The 25,960-nt window shown below is 42.1% G+C and overlaps 1 protein-coding gene across 1 annotated transcript in view; it reads right to left on the bottom strand.

Moving 5' to 3' along the window:
* LOC146548263 (NACHT, LRR and PYD domains-containing protein 3-like) overlaps positions 1-25,960 on the bottom strand; it is a 289,433-nt gene that overhangs the window by 198,810 nt on the left and 64,663 nt on the right. Inside the window, exon 4 of the mRNA XM_085266167.1 lies at positions 14,408-14,533. Coding sequence (XP_085122293.1) covers positions 14,408-14,533 — 126 coding nt within the window. The remainder of the gene's footprint in view (positions 1-14,407; positions 14,534-25,960) is intronic.

Below are 25,960 nucleotides of genomic sequence, written 5' to 3'. Positions count from 1 at the left end.
TCTGTCCACTCATTCATTCATGTAAGCTTTCTAATGCAGCTTTGATCTTCACAGTCTGCTTGATGAAACTCATTCTAACCCTGAATGTCAGAGTGTTCCTCCTTCTCTTTCCCATCATTCATGCTGGCAGTGGAGGAGATTTGGATGTTGGACTGTGTTTTGGATGATGTGTGTATGTTTGTGTTGGACTGCTGTCTGTAAAGCAAACGCACATTTTGCTTTGGATTTCAGTGTCAGACAGACTTTAAGGTGCAATGAAGAGTTTGAGAGTTTCACAGTGAATTTTCCAGTGGAGGATTTTTCTTCTTCTTTGAAGGTTTGAAATGTGAACATTGTTCTGCTGCAGTCAATGGACTAAACCAGAGAAGAAGAAAACAGACTTTACCATGAAGATCCTCAGTGTGGATCAGTATAATATCAGCCTGATGTCTGCAGTTTAGTGTCAGCACAACTTTCACATCATATTCATCTCAGCACAACTAAAACATGCTGACTGACCCCAGAGTTTCAAGTTTACATCCTGGACTCTCCAGGAAACCACACAGATGCTTCACTCCTGGATCCTTCAGGTTGTTGTTCTTAGTCAAAGACGAGAAGTCATTACTCAGGTCCAGCTCTCTCAGATGGGAGGGGTTGGACTTCAGTGCTGCTGCCAGATAATCACAGCTGATCTCTGACAAACCACAGCCCATCAATCTGTATAAAGAATGAAAGATGTAAGTTTATTAGACAAAGTGCTTGAAATCATTCAGTGTTTCATCATCTGTTCAGAGCTGAAGAAGGTTCAGAATGTAGAAGTTTAGAAAATGGAAACTCCAAACAGCTGAAGCCAACAGGAAGCAGCTTCAAACAAACACAACAAGAGAAAAAACTCTGAATGTTTCACATTAAAGTCGTACATTTCTCATAAAAACAGGACAAAGACTTGAAAAAGTCGTGTTTTTCCTTCCAGGAACCACATGGCTTCACTTTTAAAGGTGAAGTGTGACAGAAATGGACATATTTGAAGTCCAACACCTTTTTCCAGTCACATTATTAAAGCAGACAAACTACAAGCTCATTTTCATTCCAACAAGTCATCTTCTGACCTGGACTAACAACACTGGTCTCTATGTGCAGCTGGCTGTGAGACCAGTGCTCAGGGAGCGTCTACAAAGTGCAACACTGAAAGAACATCACACACTCATTTGCTTCCAGCACTTTCACACAAACATCTACTGTCATTATTGTCACCAAACTCTGTGGATCCTTTATTGCAAATTCAAATCAAATGGTCAGACAAAAGAGGGTTATGAGGAAATATGATGAAATGTTGTGTATTAGCAGCAAGTTATTGAATCTTTTTCCTCAGAAACCAAACAAAATGATTGACAAACATGTTTTTACAAACTCAGTGTTGGACTTGGATCAGCAGGATAAGCTGATGTTTAAAGGCATTTGAGTCTCGCTGTATGAGAGTCCAGTTCTTACTCAATATTTATGGATGATGTTCTTTCAGTGTTGCACTTTGTAGATGCTCCCTGAGCCTCACAGCCAGCTGCACATGGACCAGCTGACATTACCCAGCATTAGAGGCGGCTGTAAAAAATTCATGTTCCCATTTAAATGGTTTTAATTTGAATAAAACGATGTTGATTCATTCAATCCTGAATCGATGTTTAATATAAATGTATTTTGCCAGAATCTCAGGTTAAAGCTCACAAACTATTTCAACATGCAGCAAACAGCTAAAACAGTAAATGAGAGCAGCTAAACACACAAAGATGGAAACACAGAGCGTGGATCGTTCACTCGACGGCACGTACACGGACACGCCGTCGGGGCTGAAAGTGGACAGCTCACAGATCCTGAAGCTGCAGGTTTCATCTGTCTCCAACCAAAACTGAGTGAAGCAGCAGCAAAAGAAGATCCAAACTCTGCTTCACGTTTGATCAATATGCTCATGAATTCTCTCTGACTTTGGCTGTTCCTGCCTGCACAGCTCTCTCTCTCTCAGTGTACTCCAAGAACAGCTTCAAACATCTGTTTCTGCATCATTCACTGTTTATTAGCCACCAGTCTGCTGTTGTGTTCAGTGCTGTCGGCCTCTGACAGTAAAGCCTCATTTCTGCTGTTCCATGGAAACTTTTTAAAATGATGACAGATTACAAACTCTCAGCTGTGTCTGTAATCAAACCTCTGTAACTTTGCTTCACTTCAGCAGCATCAGCTCATGTTCACATGTTGCTTCATGGTTTGCTTCAGTTTTTGATCGACTGCAGAATATTTTGAAGGTTATCTGCTATAAAAAGCCAGAAGAGGAAAATCTGCTTCATGTGTTTCTGTTTGATCCTCAGTGACTTTGACACAAAGGCCTCTGCTGTGATGATCACACCTCTGATCAAGTCTCACAGTGTCACAACTGATAAATGATCAGAGTTAGAATATTTCTGACTGTCTGCTGTGTGCCGTGACCTTTGACCTGCTAAAGACAGTCAGCTGTGGATTATTCATTGTTGTGTCTGATACTTAGAACTGTGAGGAAGAAGCTACACAGTTAATCAGGGTCCCCTCTCTCTGAATCAGGAAAGGTGGGCAGGCCGCGTGTGGGCCGCGGGCCATACGTTGAGTATCACTGTTTGAAATGTGAACATTGTTCTGCTGCAGTCAATGGACTAAACCAGAGAAGAAGAAAACAGACTTTACCATGAAGATCCTCAGTGTGGATCAGTATAATATCAGCCTGATGTCTGCAGTTTAGTGTCAGCACAACTTTCACATCATATTCATCTCAGCACAACTAAAACATGCTGACTGACCTCAGAGTTTCAAGTTTACATCCTGGACTCTCCAGGAAACCACACAGATGCTTCACTCCTGGATCCTGCTGGTTGCTGTTGAAGCTCAGGTCCAGCTCTCTCAGATGGGAGGGGTTGGACTTCAGTGCTGCTGCCAGATAATCAAGGCCAATATCTGACAAACCACAGCTCTTCAATCTGTATAAAGAATGAAAGATGTAAGTTTATTAGACAAAGAGCTTGAAATCATTCAGTGTTTCATCATCTGTTCAGAGCTGAAGAAGGTTCAGAATGTAGAAGTTTAGAAAATGGAAACTCCAAACAGCTGAAGCCAACAGGAAGCAGCTTCAAACAAACACAACAAGAGAAAAAACTCTGAATGTTTCACATTAAAGTCGCACATTTCTCATAAAAACAGGACAAAGACTTGAAAAAGTCGTGTTTTTCCTTCCAGGAACCACATGGCTTCACTTTTAAAGGTGAAGTGTGACAGAAATGGACATATTTGAAGTCCAACACCTTTTTCCAGTCACATTATTAAAGCAGACAAACTACAAGCTCATTTTCATTCCAACAAGTCATCTTCTGACCTGGACTAACAACACTGGTCTCTATGTGCAGCTGGCTGTGAGACCAGTGCTCAGGGAGCGTCTACAAAGTGCAACACTGAAAGAACATCACACACTCATTTGCTTCCAGCACTTTCACACAAACATCTACTGTCATTATTGTCACCAAACTCTGTGGATCCTTTATTGCAAATTCAAATGGGATCAAATGGTCAGACAAAAGAGGGTTATGAGGAAATATGATGAAATGTTGTGTATTAGCAGCAACTTATTGAATCTTTTTCCTCAGAAACCAAACAAAATGATTGACAAACATGTTTTTACAAACTCAGTGTTGGACTTGGATCAGCAGGATAAGCTGATGTTTAAAGGCATTTGAGTCTCGCTGTATGAGAGTCCAGTTATTACTCAATATTTATGGATGATGTTCTTTCAGTGTTGCACTTTGTAGACGCTCCCTGAGCCTCACAGCCAGCTGCACATGGACCAGCTGACATTACCCAGCATTAGAGGCGGCTGTAAAAAATTCATGTTCCCATTTAAATGGTTTTAATTTGAATAAAACGATGTTGATTCATTCAATCCTGAATCGATGTTTAATATAAATGTATTTTGCCAGAATCTCAGGTTAAAGCTCACAAACTATTTCAACAAGCAGCAAACAGCTAAAACAGTAAATGAGAGCAGCTAAACACACAAAGATGGAAACACAGAGCGTGGATCGTTCACTCGACGGCACGTACACGGACACGCCGTCGGGGCTGAAAGTGGACAGCTCACAGATCCTGAAGCTGCAGGTTTCATCTGTCTCCAACCAAAACTGAGTGAAGCAGCAGCAAAAGAAGATCCAAACTCTGCTTCACGTTTGATCAATATGCTCATGAATTCTCTCTGACTTTGGCTGTTCCTGCCTGCACAGCTCTCTCTCTCTCAGTGTACTCCAAGAACAGCTTCAAACATCTGTTTCTGCATCATTCACTGTTTATTAGCCACCAGTCTGCTGTTGTGTTCAGTGCTGTCGGCCTCTGACAGTAAAGCCTCATTTCTGCTGTTCCATGGAAACTTTTTAAAATGATGACAGATTACAAACTCTCAGCTGTGTCTGTAATCAAACCTCTGTAACTTTGCTTCACTTCAGCAGCATCAGCTCATGTTCACATGTTGCTTCATGGTTTGCTTCAGTTTTTGATCGACTGCAGAATATTTTGAAGGTTATCTGCTATAAAAAGCCAGAAGAGGAAAATCTGCTTCATGTGTTTCTGTTTGATCCTCAGTGACTTTGACACAAAGGCCTCTGCTGTGATGATCACACCTCTGATCAAGTCTCACAGTGTCACAACTGATAAATGATCAGAGTTAGAATATTTCTGACTGTCTGCTGTGTGCCGTGACCTTTGACCTGCTAAAGACAGTCAGCTGTGGATTATTCATTGTTGTGTCTGATACTTAGAACTGTGAGGAAGAAGCTACACAGTTAATCAGGGTCCCCTCTCTCTGAATCAGGAAAGGTGGGCAGGCCGCGTGTGGGCCGCGGGCCATACGTTGAGTATCACTGTTTGAAATGTGAACATTGTTCTGCTGCAGTCAATGGACTAAACCAGAGAAGAAGAAAACAGACTTTACCATGAAGATCCTCAGTGTGGATCAGTATAATATCAGCCTGATGTTTGCAGTTTAGTGTCAGCACAACTTTCACATCATATTCATCTCAGCACAACTAAAACATGCTGACTGACCTCAGAGTTTCAAGTTTACATCCTGGACTCTCCAGGAAACCACACAGATGCTTCACTCCTGGATCCTGCACGTTGTTCTTATTCAAAGACAAGGAGTCATTACCCAGGTCCAGCTCTCTCAGATGGGAGGGGTTGGACTTCAGTGCTGCTGCCAGATAATCACAGCTGATCTCTGACAAACCACAGCTCTCCAATCTGTATAAAGAATGAAAGATGTAAGTTTATTAGACAAAGTGCTTGAAATCATTCAGTGTTTCATCATCTGTTCAGAGCTGAAGAAGGTTCAGAATGTAGAAGTTTAGAAAATGGAAACTCCAAACAGCTGAAGCCAACAGGAAGCAGCTTCAAACAAACACAACAAGAGAAAAAACTCTGAATGTTTCACATTAAAGTCGTACATTTCTCATAAAAACAGGACAAAGACTTGAAAAAGTCGTGTTTTTCCTTCCAGGAACCACATGGCTTCACTTTTAAAGGTGAAGTGTGACAGAAATGGACATATTTGAAGTCCAACACCTTTTTCCAGTCACATTATTAAAGCAGACAAACTACAAGCTCATTTTCATTCCAACAAGTCATCTTCTGACCTGGACTAACAACACTGGTCTCTATGTGCAGCTGGCTGTGAGACCAGTGCTCAGGGAGCGTCTACAAAGTGCAACACTGAAAGAACATCACACACTCATTTGCTTCCAGCACTTTCACACAAACATCTACTGTCATTATTGTCACCAAACTCTGTGGATCCTTTATTGCAAATTCAAATGGGATCAAATGGTCAGACAAAAGAGGGTTATGAGGAAATATGATGAAATGTTGTGTATTAGCAGCAACTTATTGAATCTTTTTCCTCAGAAACCAAACAAAATGATTGACAAACATGTTTTTACAAACTCAGTGTTGGACTTGGATCAGCAGGATAAGCTGATGTTTAAAGGCATTTGAGTCTCGCTGTATGAGAGTCCAGTTCTTACTCAATATTTATGGATGATGTTCTTTCAGTGTTGCACTTTGTAGACGCTCCCTGAGCCTCACAGCCAGCTGCACATGGACCAGCTGACATTACCCAGCATTAGAGGCGGCTGTAAAAAATTCATGTTCCCATTTAAATGGTTTTAATTTGAATAAAACGATGTTGATTCATTCAATCCTGAATCGATGTTTAATATAAATGTATTTTGCCAGAATCTCAGGTTAAAGCTCACAAACTATTTCAACAAGCAGCAAACAGATAAAACAGTAAATGAGAGCAGCTAAACAAATCAAATCAAATCAAAATCAAATCAAATCACTTTTATTGTCACATCACATGTGCAGGCACACTGGCACAGCACATGCGAGTGAAATTCTTGTGTGCGAGCCCCACAAGCAACAGAGATGTGCAAACACAACAACACAAACGAGCAAAATACAAGAATGGCCAACCTGAAACTAATAAATATATGTACAATATATAATAGTGTATGCATTTCTGGATGTGTATACTAAATATTTTCCTACGTGTGTGTGTGTGTGTGGTGTGTGTGTGTATGCACATTTTTACAAATTAAATAGTTAAAAAAAATTGAAAAAATAAATAAATAATAATAATAATAATAATAATAAAATATATAAAATATACAGAGTTGAATATGTGCAAAACAAGTGGCATTTATATACAGTGTGGAGTGCATAATGTTAAAGTTCCAGTAGTGAAGCTGAGGTGTCTATGACGTGTTCAGCAGTCTGATGGCCTGGTGGAAAAAGCTCTCTCAGTCTGCTGGTACGGGACCGGATGCTGCAGAACCTCCTTCCTGATGGAAGTAGTCTGAACAGTTGATGGCTGGGGGGACTGGAGTCCTTGATGATCCTCCCCGCTTTCCTCAGGCACCGCTTCCTGTAGATGTCTTGGAGGGAGGGAAGCTCACCTCCAATTATCCGTTCAGAGCACCGCACTACTCGCTGGAGAGCTTTGCGGTTGTAGGCGGTGCTGTTGCCATACCAGGTGGTGATGCATCCAGTGAGGATGCTCTCAATGGCACAGTGATAGAAGGTCCTGAGGATGCGGGGGCTCATGCCGAATCTTTTCAGTCTCCTGAGAAAGAAGAGGCGCTGCTGCGCCTTCTTCACTGTTTTGTTTGTGTGTACTGACCACGTAAGATCCTCAGCCAGATGTACTCCAAGGAAGCGGAAGCTGCTCACTCTCCACAGCAGCGCCGTTGATGGTGATGGGGTGTGTACTTCTCTGCACCTCCGGAAGTCCACTATCAACTCCTTTGTCTTTGCGACGTTGAGGGTGAGATGGTTGTCTTGACACCAGTGGGTCAGGGCGCTGACCTCCTCCCTGTAAGCTGTCTCATCACCGTTGGTGATAAGACCCACCACTGTAGTGTCGTCCGCAAACTTCACAATGATGTTGGAGTTGTTAGTGGCTGTGCAGTCGTAGGTGTAGAGTGAGTACAGGAGAGGGCTCAGTACACACCCCTGTGGAGCACCAGTGTTCAGTGTGATGGGGGATGAGGTGATGCTGCCCAGTCTGACCACCTGGCGTCTGTCAGACAGGAAGCTAAGGATCCAGCTGCAGAGGGAGCTGCTCAGTCCTAGATCCTGCAGTTTCCTGTCCAGCTTCGAGGGAACGATGGTATTGAATGCTGAGCTGTAATCTACAAACAGCATCCTCACATACGTGTCTCTCTTCTCCAGGTGTGACAGGGCAGTGTGTAGTGTCAGGGCTATGGCATCATCAGTGGACCTGTTGTGGCGGTATGCAAACTGTAGAGGGTCCAGTGAGTCGGGTAGTGCAGAGCAGATGAAGTCCCTGACCAGCTTCTCGAAGCATTTGCTTACGATGGGGGTCAGGGCTACAGGTCGCCAGTCGTTCAATGAGGAGATGGTGGAGGATTTGGGTACAGGGACGATGGTGGCCATTTTGAAGCAGGCTGGGACTACAGACAGAGAGAGGGAAAGGTTGAAGATGTGCGTGAACACTCCAGCCAGCTGAGCCACGCATGACCTGAGGACGCGGCCGGGAATCCCGTCCGGACCAGTAGCTTTGCGTGCGTTCACCTTCCTGAAGCACTTCCGCACATCCTCCTCAGACACAGTGTGCGCACTGACGTCATCCGCGGTGCGCACACTGTCCGGTCTCATGGTGTTCGCTGTGTCGAATCTAGCGTAGAATACGTTTAGATCCTCACATAGAGAGGCCGTGGTCTGTGGTGTGCTGGTTTTCCCTCTAAAGTCTGTGATCGTGTTTAGTCCCTGCCACATACTCCGAGGGTTGTCAAACTGCTGCTCCACCCTGTCCCTGTACTTACGTTTGGCTGCTTTGATCGTCTTCCGGAGTTGGTAATGTGCGTGTTTGTAGTCCGATGTGTTCGCGGAGGCAAAAGCAGTGCTCCGTGCCGCCAGTGCCGCGCGAACATCTCCGTTAATCCAGGGTTTTTGATTTGGGAAGGATTTAACTGTTCTGGATGGGACGACATCTTCCACGCATTTCCTGATAAATCCACAGACTGAGTCTGTGTATTCATCAATGTCTCTGGCGGCCACGTGAAACATTTCCCAGTCCGCGTGATCAAAACAGTCCCGCAGCGCAGACTCCGATTGGTCCATCCAACAGTGCACCGCCCTCCGGGTTGGAGCTTCCTGTTTCAGCTTCTGCCTGTAGGCGGGCAGGAGCAGGATGGAGCAGTGATCTGATTGGCCGAATGGGGCGCGGGGGAGGGCTTTGTACGCATCCCGGAAAGAGGTGTAACAGTGGTCGAGTTGCCGGTTTCCACGTGTGTTGAAAAGGATGTGTTGATGGAGTTTGGGTGAGACTTTCTTCAGGTTTCCCTTATTAAAGTCTCCGGCTGTGATAAACGCTGCCTCTGGGTGTGCGGTTTCCTCGCTGCTGATCGCGCTGTACAGTTCCCTGAGTGCTCGGTCAGTGTCGGCTTGTGGGGGAATGTAAACAGCCGTAATCACTGCTGTAAATTCCCTCGGTAGCCAGAATGGCCGGCACTTAATCATCAGGTACTCCAGGTCTGGTGAGCAGAAGGATTTGACCGGGTGCACGTTCGCATAATCACACCAGCTGTTGTTGATCATGAAACACACACCACCACCTCTGCTTTTCCCAGTAAGATCCTGTGACCTGTCCGCGCGGTGCACGGAGAACCCCGGTAGTTGTATTGCGGAGTCTGGTACCTTGTCCGATAGCCAGGTTTCTGTGAGGCAGATCACGCAGCAGTCCCGCATCTCTCGCTGGAATCAGATCCGTGCCCGAAGCTCGCACAGCTTGTTCTTCAGAGACTGCATATTAGCCAGTAATAAACTGGGTAACGGTGGTCTGTAAGTGCGCCGTCTCAGTCGAACCAGAACGCCAGATCTTCTCCCTCTGCGTCGGCGTTTGCGGCCTCCAGGGCCAGAGAACAAAGGCGTCTCAGGTGAGATGAATGGGGGGTCTGCAAACGGAGCGTCCGTGTTGCAAAACTTGAACTCCGGAAAGTTATAAGAAAGACCGTCTTTTATGTCCAGTAAGGTTTGTCGGTCGTACACAAGGAGACAAGTGCTGCTCGTGAAAAAATAAAGGAAAAGTAAAATTAAACACAGAAGAAAGCCGTTGCTTGGGGGAGCTCGCGACGAGGCTGCCATACTCGGCGCCATCTTAATCACATACACAAAGATGGAAACACAGAGCGTGGATCGTTCACTCGACGGCACGTACACGGACACGCCGTCGGGGCTGAAAGTGGACAGCTCACAGATCCTGAAGCTGCAGGTTTCATCTGTCTCCAACCAAAACTGAGTGAAGCAGCAGCAAAAGAAGATCCAAACTCTGCTTCACGTTTGATCAATATGCTCATGAATTCTCTCTGACTTTGGCTGTTCCTGCCTGCACAGCTCTCTCTCTCTCAGTGTACTCCAAGAACAGCTTCAAACATCTGTTTCTGCATCATTCACTGTTTATTAGCCACCAGTCTGCTGTTGTGTTCAGTGCTGTCGGCCTCTGACAGTAAAGCCTCATTTCTGCTGTTCCATGGAAACTTTTTAAAATGATGACAGATTACAAACTCTCAGCTGTGTCTGTAATCAAACCTCTGTAACTTTGCTTCACTTCAGCAGCATCAGCTCATGTTCACATGTTGCTTCATGGTTTGCTTCAGTTTTTGATCGACTGCAGAATATTTTGAAGGTTATCTGCTATAAAAAGCCAGAAGAGGAAAATCTGCTTCATGTGTTTCTGTTTGATCCTCAGTGACTTTGACACAAAGGCCTCTGCTGTGATGATCACACCTCTGATCAAGTCTCACAGTGTCACAACTGATAAATGATCAGAGTTAGAATATTTCTGACTGTCTGCTGTGTGCCGTGACCTTTGACCTGCTAAAGACAGTCAGCTGTGGATTATTCATTGTTGTGTCTGATACTTAGAACTGTGAGGAAGAAGCTACACAGTTAATCAGGGTCCCCTCTCTCTGAATCAGGAAAGGTGGGCAGGCCGCGTGTGGGCCGCGGGCCATACGTTGAGTATCACTGTTTGAAATGTGAACATTGTTCTGCTGCAGTCAATGGACTAAACCAGAGAAGAAGAAAACAGACTTTACCATGAAGATCCTCAGTGTGGATCAGTATAATATCAGCCTGATGTCTGCAGTTTAGTGTCAGCACAACTTTCACATCATATTCATCTCAGCACAACTAAAACATGCTGACTGACCTCAGAGTTTCAAGTTTACATCCTGGACTCTCCAGGAAACCACACAGATGCTTCACTCCTGGATCCTGCAGGTTGTTGTTGAAGCTCAGGTCCAGCACTCTCAGATGGGAGGGGTTGGACTTCAGTGCTGCTGCCAGATAATCACAGCTGATCTCTGACAAATCACAGCTCTTCAATCTGTATAAAGAATGAAAGATGTAAGTTTATTAGACAAAGTGCTTGAAATCATTCAGTGTTTCATCATCTGTTCAGAGCTGAAGAAGGTTCAGAATGTAGAAGTTTAGAAAATGGAAACTCCAAACAGCTGAAGCCAACAGGAAGCAGCTTCAAACAAACACAACAAGAGAAAAAACTCTGAATGTTTCACATTAAAGTCGTACATTTCTCATAAAAACAGGACAAAGACTTGAAAAAGTCGTGTTTTTCCTTCCAGGAACCACATGGCTTCACTTTTAAAGGTGAAGTGTGACAGAAATGGACATATTTGAAGTCCAACACCTTTTTCCAGTCACATTATTAAAGCAGACAAACTACAAGCTCATTTTCATTCCAACAAGTCATCTTCTGACCTGGACTAACAACACTGGTCTCTATGTGCAGCTGGCTGTGAGACCAGTGCTCAGGGAGCGTCTACAAAGTGCAACACTGAAAGAACATCACACACTCATTTGCTTCCAGCACTTTCACACAAACATCTACTGTCATTATTGTCACCAAACTCTGTGGATCCTTTATTGCAAATTCAAATGGGATCAAATGGTCAGACAAAAGAGGGTTATGAGGAAATATGATGAAATGTTGTGTATTAGCAGCAACTTATTGAATCTTTTTCCTCAGAAACCAAACAAAATGATTGACAAACATGTTTTTACAAACTCAGTGTTGGACTTGGATCAGCAGGATAAGCTGATGTTTAAAGGCATTTGAGTCTCGCTGTATGAGAGTCCAGTTCTTACTCAATATTTATGGATGATGTTCTTTCAGTGTTGCACTTTGTAGACGCTCCCTGAGCCTCACAGCCAGCTGCACATGGACCAGCTGACATTACCCAGCATTAGAGGCGGCTGTAAAAAATTCATGTTCCCATTTAAATGGTTTTAATTTGAATAAAACGATGTTGATTCATTCAATCCTGAATCGATGTTTAATATAAATGTATTTTGCCAGAATCTCAGGTTAAAGCTCACAAACTATTTCAACAAGCAGCAAACAGATAAAACAGTAAATGAGAGCAGCTAAACACACAAAGATGGAAACACAGAGCGTGGATCGTTCACTCGACGGCACGTACACGGACACGCCGTCGGGGCTGAAAGTGGACAGCTCACAGATCCTGAAGCTGCAGGTTTCATCTGTCTCCAACCAAAACTGAGTGAAGCAGCAGCAAAAGAAGATCCAAACTCTGCTTCACGTTTGATCAATATACTCATGAATTCTCTCTGACTTTGGCTGTTCCTGCCTGCACAGCTCTCTCTCTCTCAGTGTACTCCAAGAACAGCTTCAAACATCTGTTTCTGCATCATTCACTGTTTATTAGCCACCAGTCTGCTGTTGTGTTCAGTGCTGTCGGCCTCTGACAGTAAAGCCTCATTTCTGCTGTTCCATGGAAACTTTTTAAAATGATGACAGATTACAAACTCTCAGCTGTGTCTGTAATCAAACCTCTGTAACTTTGCTTCACTTCAGCAGCATCAGCTCATGTTCACATGTTGCTTCATGGTTTGCTTCAGTTTTTGATCGACTGCAGAATATTTTGAAGGTTATCTGCTATAAAAAGCCAGAAGAGGAAAATCTGCTTCATGTGTTTTTGTTTGATCCTCAGTGACTTTGACACAAAGGCCTCTGCTGTGATGATCACACCTCTGATCAAGTCTCACAGTGTCACAACTGATAAATGATCAGAGTTAGAATATTTCTGACTGTCTGCTGTGTGCCGTGACCTTTGACCTGCTAAAGACAGTCAGCTGTGGATTATTCATTGTTGTGTCTGATACTTAGAACTGTGAGGAAGAAGCTACACAGTTAATCAGGGTCCCCTCTCTCTGAGTCAGGAAAGGTGGGCAGGCCGCGTGTGGGCCGCGGGCCATACGTTGAGTATCACTGTTTGAAATGTGAACATTGTTCTGCTGCAGTCAATGGACTAAACCAGAGCAGGAATGTAATGGAATGCAGGATATGTAAAATAAAGATAATTTTTTAAAGTAAAAAGACCACTTTTGAGCCGTGTCTTTTTGGCCGTAAAGAATACCAAAGGACCGGAATTTAATAACATTAAAACCAAACAATAAATGAGCAAAGTAGTGCATGATAAATATAGATGACAAATACAAAGTGCAATATAGAAACACTGGGTAAAAAGAAAGGAACAATTAAAAAGGAGGATAACAGATGTGAGCAGTAGTTAAACAGTAGAAATAAATATATAATAAACAAACAAAAATAGATAATAAATGAAAGCCAGGTCTGAAAGGTGAGTTTGGCTTTAAAAGCATGAAAACACACTGCTGTCTTCAGGAAGGCTGCTCCAGTAACAGAAAGTCATCTACATGTGGGTTTAGTTCTGACTTTAGGGACAAGTAAAAAAATAAAATAAAATAAAAACATCTGTCCAGACAACCTGACAGTCAAAAATATAAACTCAGGAACTTAAAAGGAAAATTGTGCTGACTTTGAACGTCCGCATCAAGATAAACTTACAGATTTAAGAGTCAAAAAGTGTCAAAAAGTCTGTATCCTTACCTGAGAGTTTCAAGTTTACAGTCAGGACTCTTTAGTCCAACACACAGCAAATCCAATTCTGAATCCTGCAGTTTGTCCGAGCTCAGGTCCAGCTCTCTCAGATGATTGGATGGGGAGCTGAGAATTTCAGACAAAGCTTCAAAGCTTCTTTTTGAGAGTTTACAATCTCTCAGCCTGAGGAAGAATAACAATGGAGACATATTCTTTTATTCATCTAGCATTATTAAACATATTTGTTCATAGATTCACTTACAGCACTTTCTTGGATGCTTTGACCACTGGCAGCAGCTTCAAAAATGCCTTCTCTGAACGGGAGTATTTCTCCAGGTCGAACTCATCCAGATCTGATGACAGTAAGATGAAGACCAGAGCCGACCACTGAGCAGGAGACAGTTGATCTGTGGAGAGACGTCCTGATCTCAGGGACTGTTGGATCTCCTCCACTAGAGAACGATCATCCAGTTCATTCAGACAGTGGAACAGGTTGATGCTTTTCTCTGCAGACAGTTTCCCACTGAGCTTCTTCTTGATGTACTGGACTGTTTCCTGATTGGTCTGTGAGCTACTTCCTGTCTGTGTCAGCATGCATAGAAGATCCTGATTGGTCTGCAGTGAAAGACCCAGGAGGAAGCGGAGGAACAAGTCCAGGTGTCCATTTGGACTCTCTAAGGCTTTGTCCACAGCACTCTGGTAGAAGTCTTTTACAGTAAGTGTTTTCTGGAAGATTTTAAAGCGAGGAGATTGTTTCTTAAGCAGGTTGACTCCAGAGTTGATGAAGGTCAGATAGACATGAAGAGCAGCAAAGAACTCCTGAATGCTCAGATGGACGAAACAGTAAACAACGTTGTTGAACATGTGGCACTCATCAGCTTTAAAGATCTGTGTGAACACTCCTGAGTACACTGAGGCTGCTCTGATATCGATGCCACACTCTGTCAGGTCTGATTCATAGAAGATCAGGTTTCCTTTCTGCAGCTGATCAAAGGCCAGTTTTCCCAGAGACTCAATGATCTTCCTGCATGAATCTGTCTCATCATACTTGATGTCCTTCGTTGTTAGGTGAAATAGCACAAGGCGTATGTAGAGCTCTGTGAGAGTCTTAGGCAGATCTTTGCTCTCTTTGTTCTTCATGACAAACTCCAGAACTGTAGCAGTGATCCAGCAGAAGACTGGGATGTGGCACATGATGTGGAGGCTTCGTGATGTCTTGATGTGGGAGATGATGCTGCTGGCCTGCTCCTCATCTCTGAATCTCTTCCTGAAGTACTCCTCCTTCTGTGGGTCAGTGAACCCTCTGACCTCTGTCACCATGTCAACAATGTCACGAAGGATCTTATTGGCTGCTGCGGGTCGTGTGGTTATCCAGAGGCGAGCAGAGGGAAGCAGTTCCCCCCTGATGAGGTTTATCAGCAGCACATCCACTGAGGTGGACTTTCTAGGGTCAGTCAGGATTGTAGTTTTGTGGAAGTCCAGAGGAAGTCGACACTCATCCAAACCATCAAAGATGAACACAACCTGGAAGTCTTCAAAGCTGCAGATTCCTGCTTTTTTGGTTTCAGTAAAGAAGTGATGAACAAGTTCCACCAAGCTGAACTTTTCCTCTTTCCGCAGATTCAGCTCTCTGAAAGTGAATGGAAACATGAACTTGATGTCCTGGTTGGCTTTGTCTTCAGCCCAGTCCAGAGTGAACTTCTGTGTTAGGACTGTTTTCCCAATGCCAGCCACTCCCATTGTCAGCACTGTTCTGATTGGTTTATCTCTTCCAGGTGGGAGTTTAAAGATGTCTTCTTGTCTGATGGTTGTTTCTGGTCTGTCTGGTTTCCTGGTTGCTGTTTCAATCTGTCTGACCTCATGTTCATCATTAACCTCTGCAGTCCCTCCCCCTGTGATATAGAGCTCTGTGTAGATCTGACTCAGGAGGGTCGGGTTTTCTGTTGTAGAAATCCCCTCGAGCACACACTGGAACTTCTGCTTCAGGTCTGACTTGAGTTTGAGCTGACACTCAGTGAGAATCTCTGCATGAATAAACAGCAAATGACACAAATGAGAAAACTGCATTCTGGTTACTGTGGTTATGTGTTCAGTTCACTGGACTCTTGGTGTCATGATCCGAGTGAGTCTGAGTAACTTTCCACAGCATCAGCTCTCCTCCCCTGGGTGGAGCCCTCCTCACTCCTCCCTGCTCCTCACCTGTTGCCAATTACTCCGGCAGTATTTATGAGCAGCACTCACAATGAACCTTCTCCAGATTGTGTGCTTAGCACAGTCAGTTCTCTGCCTCACATTTTGTCTTGTGCTCCTCAGCTTGTTTCGCGTAACCCTCTTTTCCTGTTCCCTAGTCGGCACCTGGATACATCTTCCAACTCTCGCCATAAGTCACGCCTCAGGATTCTGGCCTGCCACTGCTGGGAAAACTCCCTCTTGCAAACTGCCATCCTCACCTGCCTGCCTCCATGTGCACCCACATCTCACTCTGTACCCAGATTTAATTCATCTCCTCCTCCAGCTGATCTCCACCTGCAGCCACGTAACACCTCTTAGTTTTTAAATCTTGGACTCATTCACTACACTGTGGACCACTCTGATTATTATCTCCTTTGTTCCAGTGATCCTGGATAGTTTCTATTCGCCCGATTCTGCCCCTGTTGTTCCTTTGACCTGCCTCAGCTTATGTTCTGGCCTCAGCTCTGCACTTCTCATAATACCTCGCTTGCTGTTGAATTTAGCCGTGATTCAGCTTTCTCCGTCAAGAAATCTAGTAAAATACATTTCTGTTAAAAGTCACTCAGCCTCCGTTTTTTGGTTCTGTGCTTGACTCCATTCCTTTTCATGAGCCATTGAGCCCTGACACTTGGGTTATAACTGAGGGCAGGTTTTATAGAGACACATTTGATTTAATTATGTTTATTTATACAGCACCAAATCAATACTAGCAACATTTCACATATTACATAAACAACACTATGGAGCCAGTAATGAATAAATATGTAGAATAAATGAAAGAATTTCAAGTATAAAAGTTTTTTTTTAATTCCTCCAAATAACAACAACAGTCACCCCAATGTGCTTTATATTGTAAAATAAAGAACCTACAATAATACAACAGAAAAAAAAACAAATATCTTTTTGGGGCCTGAAAACTGAAGGCTCTGCCTCCCATTCTACTTTTAAATACCCTGTGAACAACAAGTAGGCCTGCAGAGCGAGAGCGAAGTGCTCTAATAGGGTGATATGGTACTACAAGGTCATTAAGATAAGATGGGGCCTGATTATTTAAGACCTTGTATGTGAGGAGCAGGATTTTGAATTCTGGATTTAACAGGAAGCCAATGAAGGGAAGCCGATACAGGAGAAATATGCTCTCTCTTTCTAGTCCCTGTCAGGACTCTTGCTGCAGCATTTTGGATCAGCTGAAGGCTTTTCAGCGAGTTTTTTGGACATCCTGATAATAATGAATTACAGTCGTCCAGCCTGGAAGTAATAAATGCATGAACTAGTTTTTCAGAGTCTCTCTGAGACAGGATATTTCTAACTTTAGAGATGTTGCACAAATGGAAGAAAGCAGTCTTACATATTTGTTTAATATGTGCGTTGAAGGACATGTCCTGGTCAAAAATGACTCCAAGGTTCCTCACAGCGTTACTGGAGGCCAAGGTAATGCCATCCAGAGTAAGAATCTGCTTAGATACCATATTTCTAAGATTTTCAGGGCCGAGTACAATAACCTCAGTTTTATCTGTATTAAGAAGCAGAAAGTTAGCGGCCATCCAGGTCTTTGTGTCTTTAAGACATTCCTGCAGTTTAACTCATTGGTGTGTGTTATCTGACTTCATGGACAGATGGAGCTGGGTGTCATCTGCATAGCAGTGTAAATGTATGCTATGTCTTCTAATGATGCTGCCTAAGGGAAGCTTGGTAACGGGAGCGTTGCCAGCAGAAGGCTGAAGTGGAATCTCCCAGAAAGCTGCAGAAGAAAAAGCATGAGCTGAAATGGTGGATTTTAGTCATATAAGGAGAACTGTGGCTTTCCTCCAACTTTTGACCAATCACCTTAGTGTCCTGTTTATAAACCATAATAAAAAGCATTTACTGTGTGGGCATTTTTTTGTTTGGGTCTCCAAACAGCAGAAAGAAATGGCAGCCATTTTTTTAACTTTACCTTCAACTGGTAAATAGATTTAAGAAAAAGCACTTTGATCATATTTGTGACGTGTCCCAAACTGTTGTTGTCGCCTCATTTATGTTGATAAAACAGCTCTAAAACCAATCTGACAATATAAATCTGTAAAATGGGCAGAAAACCTGCTGCTGGTCCCATTTTAATCAAACCAACCCAAAGAGCAGATATTCATGTGTACACAGGAGGTTATTTGTGCAGATGCATAAAACACATAAACTGTTGGCTTTCTGCAGTCTCTCACTCCTGAAAGTGTTGGCAAGTGTTTTGGATTTATTATTTATATGGATTTTAATGGCACCTGTGTAATGTTAACTAATGTTTTTATTGTTTATGTGTTTTTTGTTTAGTCATTCCCTGACTTACCTGTGGGTTCTGGGATGGTTTTATTTAAATTCTCCAACAGATCATTCTTGTTTATCCTCCCCAAAAGATTTTTAGTGACTTCAAAAGTGTTGATAGAGTAGGTATCAAACATCAGATCCACTATGTCCGTCCTCTCTGCATTCTCCAGTTTACTCACTGGGATTGCTGGTAAACCTTCTACAGACCCGTTCTTCAGATGCCACGTGAATTTTTCAAAGTCATCACGTCCCAAATCCTCCAAAGTCCCCAGAAGGATTTCTTTAGGTGTCGTCATCTTTTACCCTGTAAGGATCCGATAAACAAAGACTGTAACAACAGCTGGAGAGGTAATTGTCTGATTTATCAGAATTTAACTTGATTCTAACAGCAGTTCATCACTACCACCAATAAATTTCTAAGGCTCAGAATGCAACAAAATTGCACATGAAGAAGCACATAGAGAAGTATCCAAGTAACACTTTGCTACAATATAAAACAAACTATTATAAATAAAGAAAATATATAAACTAAATATATACACTACCCGTCAAACGTTTTAGAACAGCCCAATTTTTCCAGTGTTTTTGTCACGGTTTGCGAGCCGTGTGTAAATTATCAAAGGACCCTTTATGCAGGCAGCTCAGATGCAAGTGAGTTTATTCATCACATGGTGATACAAACAGAAATGGCGAAGGTGAGCATGGAAACTAAGCAAAAACCTAAACTGGGAAAACTAACAGTACACGAATATGAAGAATTACACGAAGGGAAGACGAAAACACGGAACACAAGGGGTGGGAGCAAAGCACCACAACACATCACTATATAGACAGTTACACAGAGGGAGACACAGAAGGCAACAACACAGGGCGGAACAAATGGACAGAGAAGACTAAACACAGAACAGAGTGCACAGAGAAACAAGGGGGGCAGGGAATCAAAACCTAGGAAGCATAGAATAACTCACAAACTAAACTGACATAACACAAAAATCACAAAGACCTGAAACCACTAGATCAGGAGACCCAGGACCCTGACAGATACGCAGACAAACCAGCAACTAACAGAGGCAAACACAAGGCTTAAATACACAGAGGGATAACGAGGGAATGAGACACAGAAGGAGGACACAGCTGGGAGTGATTGACAAGACGAGACAGAGGAAACGCAAACTAAACACACTGACATGAGACACGGACCTTCACAACAAAGCAGGAAATAGAAAGACTGAACTTAGAGGTACAACAAAACACAGAACCAAAACGTAAGAATAAACAAAGATACATCATGAAATCAAAGATTAACAATACAAAACAGAAAACACTGAGTCACAGACCCAGGATCGTGACAGTTTTATTGAAAATATCCTTTTTATTTCTCATTGCACTCTGAAATGAAAGCATAGTACAAATAAGCAGTTGGAGTTAAAAATAAATCATGAAACACATTTATAGACCAAAGTTTATTCTAAACGTTTGACTGAACACACCCGTGGCTTCTGTCTACAATAGAAATCAAATATTCTCCCATATCTGTAGCAGATGTTCCCGTAAACGTGGACCTTGTAATAATAATAATAATAATAACTTTATTTATAAAGCGCTTTCAAACAAAGTGCTGTACAACTAAAGAGATAAATAAAATAAAAGCGATACATAGCAATACAGGTAAAAGACACAATACAAGTTAAAAACAATAAAAATGTAAAAACTAAAAGCCATAGAATTAAGACATGTAGGATCGGGTGAACAAATGTGTCTTCAACTTGGTTTTAAAAACCTCCACAGAGCAGCCTGCCGAATATCTTGTGGGAGGTTGTTCCACAGAAACGGGGCATGAAAAGAAAAAGCTCTCCAATTGTCTTTTTTCTGGCTCTAAGAACTTTTAGAAGACCAGAGTCCTGAGATCGGAGAGCACGAGATGGAACATAAAGGTGTAAAAGGTCGGAGAGGTATGAAGGTGCCAATCCGTTTAAAGCCTTGTAGGTGAGCAGCAGGACCTTAAAATCTGCTCAAACCTGACAAGGTAGCCAGTGAAGACATCTCAGAACAGGGGTAATGTGCTCAAATTTCCCAGTTCTTGTTAAAATGCGAGCAGCTGCATTTTGCACCAACGCCAGAATCTCAGGTTAAACCTCACAAAACTTTAACAACCACCAAACAGCTGAAACAGTAAATGAGAGCAGGAACACGGATTCTGCACAAAGACGTAAACACAAAGCTCAGAGCCGCCGACGCATCAGAATCAGTGAGATGTCGCCTTTCTCACCCGATGGCACGGACACGGTCGGGGCTGAAAGCCGACAGCTCGCTGATTCTGATGTTTCGGCGGCTCCGAGCTTTGTGTTTACGTCCTTTTTACGCTGATTCTAAAGCTGTTAGTTTTATCTCTCTCCAAACAATATTGACTGAACCAGCAGCAAAAGAAGATCCAAACTACGCTTCACATAAACATCGTCATGAACTCACTCTGACTTTTGCTGTTTTGCTTCCACCAGGATAAAATCACACTTCATGCACAGCTCGCTCTCTCTCTCTCTCTCTCTCTCACACACAGTTTCCTGTCTAAAAATCTGTTTTCTGCATTATTCGCTTGCTTGTTACGCACAAGTCTACCGTTGTTTACAGCGCTGTCGGCCGCTGTTTTTTTCCTTTTACTTACTTCCGAAAAGAAAACCTAATTTCTGCCGTTCAACAGGCTTCTGAACAAATTTAAACTTTTTAAAATTATGCAAATTGCAAAACGCTGTGTCTGTCATAAAACCGCTGTAACTTCAGAGGTAATGTTCATATGTCGATTAATGGTTTTCTTTCGTTTTTGATCTACTGTAGAATATTTTTATAAAACCACCTTCGAGGAGGGAAATTATTTTACTGCTATTGTTAAATAATTGTCATTGCATTAATAATATAATCTGCAGCATGGATATTGCATTCAAAGGTTTAAACAGTGTCTCTTTCAGAAAGACTGAGTTGCAGGCTGACAGGAAGTTGTATGCAGAAGTGAAAGCAGGAAGTTATTTTGAGCCGCAGGCTAAGACGAGGCTTTAACAATGTAACAGATAGCTTTAAGAAGGCCTTAAGCAGTTATGACTATTTTATACACAATGCATATCTGTGCTTATTAAAGAGTTGGAGCTCGGTCAATTAATTGGGGGTCGGAAGCTTTGTTCGGCGCGATGTTCGGACAATCTATTGCGCAAGTGACTTGGAGCCATAGAAGGAATCGCAATACATGCTTACAAAACACTTATATCAGGTCATTTTATATTAAGGTTTTAGTAGAGGTTCTTGGTTAAAACATTTATTTAGTAGAAGACATACACATAGTTTCAGTGAGCTTCTGGTCTGGTAAAAGGTCAGAAGTGCAACAGGTGAATTGAGAAAGAGCATTTGAGGACGAGACACAGACAGTAGGTGAAGAGGTGACACAAAGAGCATGTGAGGTCAACACACACACACACACACACGTTAAATTAGATTTATTTAGAGGAGAGGTTAGTTATGTTTGGCTGTAACTGCAAAATTGTCTCGGTAAAAGAGGAACCGTTCCTTGTTCTCTCGGCAAGAAAGAGGAACAAGACAAGAACTGAAAGGTAGACAGGAAGGGCTAGCCATGAAAATAGAAGATGATTTTCTAGGTGAAAAGTCATGATGATGTTGATCTGATCTATGTATAAAATGTATCTGTGACGCATGAAGGGGCGTCAGTAAACAAACCCTGATGCTATAAAATATCTGTTCATGCTTTGATTAAGTCGAAGACTACTTCCTGTCTGCGTACAGAGTTGTCTTCCCACGCGTGTATTCATTAAAATCATCGTTTGACTTCACCCGGCCGGATCGGTGTGGTTATTCTTCGATCACCTCTTGTACCCTTCCTCAATATTGAATCTTAACATTTGGGGGCTTCGTCCGGTTATTGAGGAGGGTGAGTTGGAGGTTTAGATGGAGAAATTTGGTGGTCTTGGGTGGTCTGACGGGCAGACATGAATTCCAGTGGTCTAAGTGAGTGGGCATAAGCCGGCTTATCCAAAAGGTAAGGCACTACCTGTTGAATTATTTCCAAAGTGTGCCAAATTGGACATGATAAAATTTAAGTCTACTCACTGAAGTTACTGGTGGATGTCTGTTTTGATTTTGATGAAAATCTCATGAGTTGAAGCAGTTAGAGTTCTGCTAAGAAGAAATGAAAGCAGTAAAGTCTGCTAAAGCAGTTTGAGTCTGCCAGGAAAAAGTTTAAATATTGGGTTGAAGTCCCAAAGAAATTGAGTTAGAGTCTCAAGTAGTTTGGTAGGGTATGTGGTCATTTTGTGGGTTAAAGTCCCGGTTGGTCATTAGGTCAGACCTCTGTGGGTCAATTTGTGGGTTAGAGTCCCCATTGTCCATCAGGGTCGATCTGCCTCAGTTATACACTTTGTTGGGTGTTTTACTGTTGTTTCAAAGTATTATAAATTATTCTAGAACGGCAGTTAGAGTCTGCTAGGAAGCGCAGTTCTCGGAGGTAATGCTCCCTCCCGGCCGAGGACGCTTGGCCCTGACCTATCGGCGAATAGGGTTAGTACGGTTGGCAACCGGGGAGAACTTGGGAACCTCCAAAATAGCTAGGAGTTAGAGTCTCCTTACCGTTTGAAACGGTATCTGCGCTTTTTTGGCCAGCAGAAGTGGATTTCGGGCGTGTAACTTTAACTTAACACTTTAAAGTTTGGGTTGGTTGACGCTTTTAAATTGAGTTAGGGATTTTAGAAATGAGGCCAGAAACAGTTAAAGTCTTGATACTGGTTAATTGGTCGCAAAAACTCAGGGAATTTATCCGCTGGGCGGTTATTTTAAATTTGTCTAAATTGGTTAGGCGCTAAAGCTGACAGATCTGACAGTAGTTGTAAATATAAGACGTCTTTGTAATAAGAGATCTCTGTGTGAAAGGAGTCTGAGGCAATGCTGGAGCTATTTTTAGACGGTGTGTGTGAGTGAAAATGCAAATGAGTAAGCAGTGAACTGTTTAAGCCACAGTTGGTTTTACAAATACTGCTGCAAACAGTGTTGAGTGTGTGTTTCAAATGCCATTTATGTTTATTAGAGGACTATAAATAAAGTTTTGAGTTGCCGTAGTGGATGTATAGTAATTGACTGAGTTTGGATGTAGATAGATAAATATATTGAGTGCACTGTGTATATTTAAGACTAACACATCACTTTCAGTAGTAACTTTTCTCCAGCATTAGTTGCTGGTGGGTTTTATTTTTTCAATTTCTTGTGTGTGCGGTGAGAATTAATGGAGGTTTCAATTTTTGTTTGTTTGTTTTTTACTTGCTCTTTTTGATTATGACAAGCATGTCTAAAATACTCTTAGGAAAGTGTGTTGAGTTATATTCCTTAACTCTAGTCACAGTTTAAGTGTGAATGCGGTGACTAGAAGCTTTGACATGATGAATAAAGGTGTGAGAGGTATTTCTTGGGTGATGTAAAGTAGGATGTTTTAAAGTTTGAAAGTGTTTTAATTTGAGAGAGGCATGAGTGATGTTATAAGAGTTTGAGTTTCTTTTTCTTTCAGTTTAAAACACATAAGTACATACACTTGGTACACCTGTTTACTCTTTGACTTTATTAAAACAAACGGTGTATTTGAGTTTGAATTTCAGTAATTGTATGTTGATATGGTAATTTAGTTTTATGTTAGGTGAAGGAGATGTCCATCTCTGCGTCTTGCAGGATCGAAAGTGAAAGTTGAAGGTTGTGATGTGAATGCTGTGAGTACTCGATTTGAATGATTCTGTGTGAGGTGTACAAAATACTAAATAATAATAACACTATGAAAGTTGATAGTAGAGTGAGTGCAAGGTGATGTGTGAACAGAGGAAGTCTGAGAGAGAAGTGTGTGCGTAGGCAAAATGCAGAGTGTGTGCGTGAAATAAGGGAGTATTGTTTTTACATCAAGGTTTAGTAGAACTAAAGTAGAACGTCACAAACAAACAAAAGAAGGTAAAATGAAGAGAGAAAATAATGTGGTTCCCTGACCGGGAGAGAAAATAACTGACGATTACATTAATGAATAGAAAACACACATACACAAAGTGCCATATGTGAAATTATTCTAGGAAGGAATCAGAATTGAGATAGCTTATTATAGAGATAGTTTAACATAAGATGCAATGAAGGAAGCAGCTTACATTCCTTTAATTCCCAGAGCCAGTGTGTTCCCTCCCCTGCCCACTTGGGCCCCGTATCAGGCGAGTATGGAAGGCTGGATAGCCCATGACGGGTAAGATCCCACCTCGAAACCCTGGGACAACCTAAGGCAGGCACAGTCACGATTACTCTCGGCTTCAGTAAGAAGACGGGTCCTGACGGGTAAGACCGCTGGGCTAGGGTGGAGGTGGAAAGTGGCAAGTGGAGCCCTACCTTCTGGCTGAGGACAAGGAATGCTGCTATTTAAGGTAGGAAATCAGAATTTGGGTTAGTAAATTTGGGGAGGAGAAAATTGACTGTTTAAAGGCAAAATTATGAAGGAGTCTGACACACTGTAAAAGCACCATATGCAAATTCACACACACAAACAGAAAATGCATTAAACTTATAAAGACAAGACAAGCTCATCGAGATTGATGCATAGATACAGACTAAACTTGGCTAAGAACACAAACATATGCAATGAAGAACAGCTTGCTATTTTGTATGAATGATACAATGGTGTGAATGTTTAATAAAATACATTTGAGTTTGTAATTGAGGAATAGAATAAGCCATATGACAAAGGGAGTTATGGAAACGAAAAAGGGATTAACGTAGTTTTAAAAAAAAAAGAGTGACTTAGGAGTGCTCTCGTACTGAGTGATCAACACTAGTGATCACTGTTGGAAGAAATAAAATGATTTAATGAGTTGGGAATGTTTAAACATATGTTTCTGTTGTTACAGCTTCTTGAGAGATGATTCAGTATGCAAATTAGCTGGAGTGTGTGGTGACGAAGGAACTTCCTGAGTGTGTGTGTGACTGTGACTTTCAGGAAAAGGAAGCATAGCAGAGACGAGAAGTGCAGATTGGGGTAGGGAATTTATAGTTTAGTGATTATATGATGTCGTAAGGGGTCTTATGCTGAATTTAAGAGCATAAGGGGGTGATTTTTGTGTGCAAATTGAGTGGTTTTAATGAGACTTTTGGTGTATTGAGGAGGTGAAATTATGTGGTGGCAAGATTTGTGTGTTTAAGGTTGTTGTGGTGATGGGTTGATTCTGTCAGGTAGGTTGTTGTTGGTGTTTTTGTTTTAAATAGAGGGAGTTTTAGGAAACATGGACATGTCTAAAATTGGGCCCATTATTTTGTAACAGTGCACTTAAAGAAAACCTGTCAGGTGACTTTGTTTTGTTTTTATGAGCTAACAATCAGCTCTATTTTTCATTTCTGTTTTAAGCAGGCCTGCAACAGTGAATAACGGCGCTGAAAATTATCAGGAGGAGCAAATATAAGGGGGCTTTCCAGATTACAATTGGCTGAGGAGAAAGCTACCTGTGGGGACTGATCAAGGTCGTAAGTCCCTGTAAAAAGGATTTTATGTGAGTCAATCCAGTCCAAAAGCATAAAGAAATATTTTCCTATGGAAAATAAAAATGACTGAGCTCATTTTGCTGAGGGTGGAGTATCTGATCGTGCGGGAAGCTCCACTATCAGCAAATAAAGGTGTGACTGCATGTGAGTGAATGTGAGACTGTATGTGGGTGAGGATGAATTAATGTGGACAAACAATTTGTTTTTACCAGAGAAAATTTCTGTTTTGTTTTATTAGGTGGGGTTAGATTATGGGATTATAGTATATTGTTGGGAGAAGGCCAAATGCTAAAGGGGAAATATTTTTGATGTAACTCAGTTATCATTAATTGAAGAAACACATGACTGATAACTGTTCTGTTTTAAGTTTATTTTTATGACACAGATTGG

This window comes from Mchenga conophoros, linkage group LG23 (genome assembly GCF_057382185.1).
Source record: "Mchenga conophoros isolate Kocher_MC1m ecotype Shallow Benthic linkage group LG23, M_conophoros_male_GT1.1, whole genome shotgun sequence".
NCBI classification, from domain to species: Eukaryota; Metazoa; Chordata; class Actinopteri; order Cichliformes; family Cichlidae; genus Mchenga; species Mchenga conophoros.
This window is presented reverse-complemented; position numbering and strand designations above follow the sequence as displayed.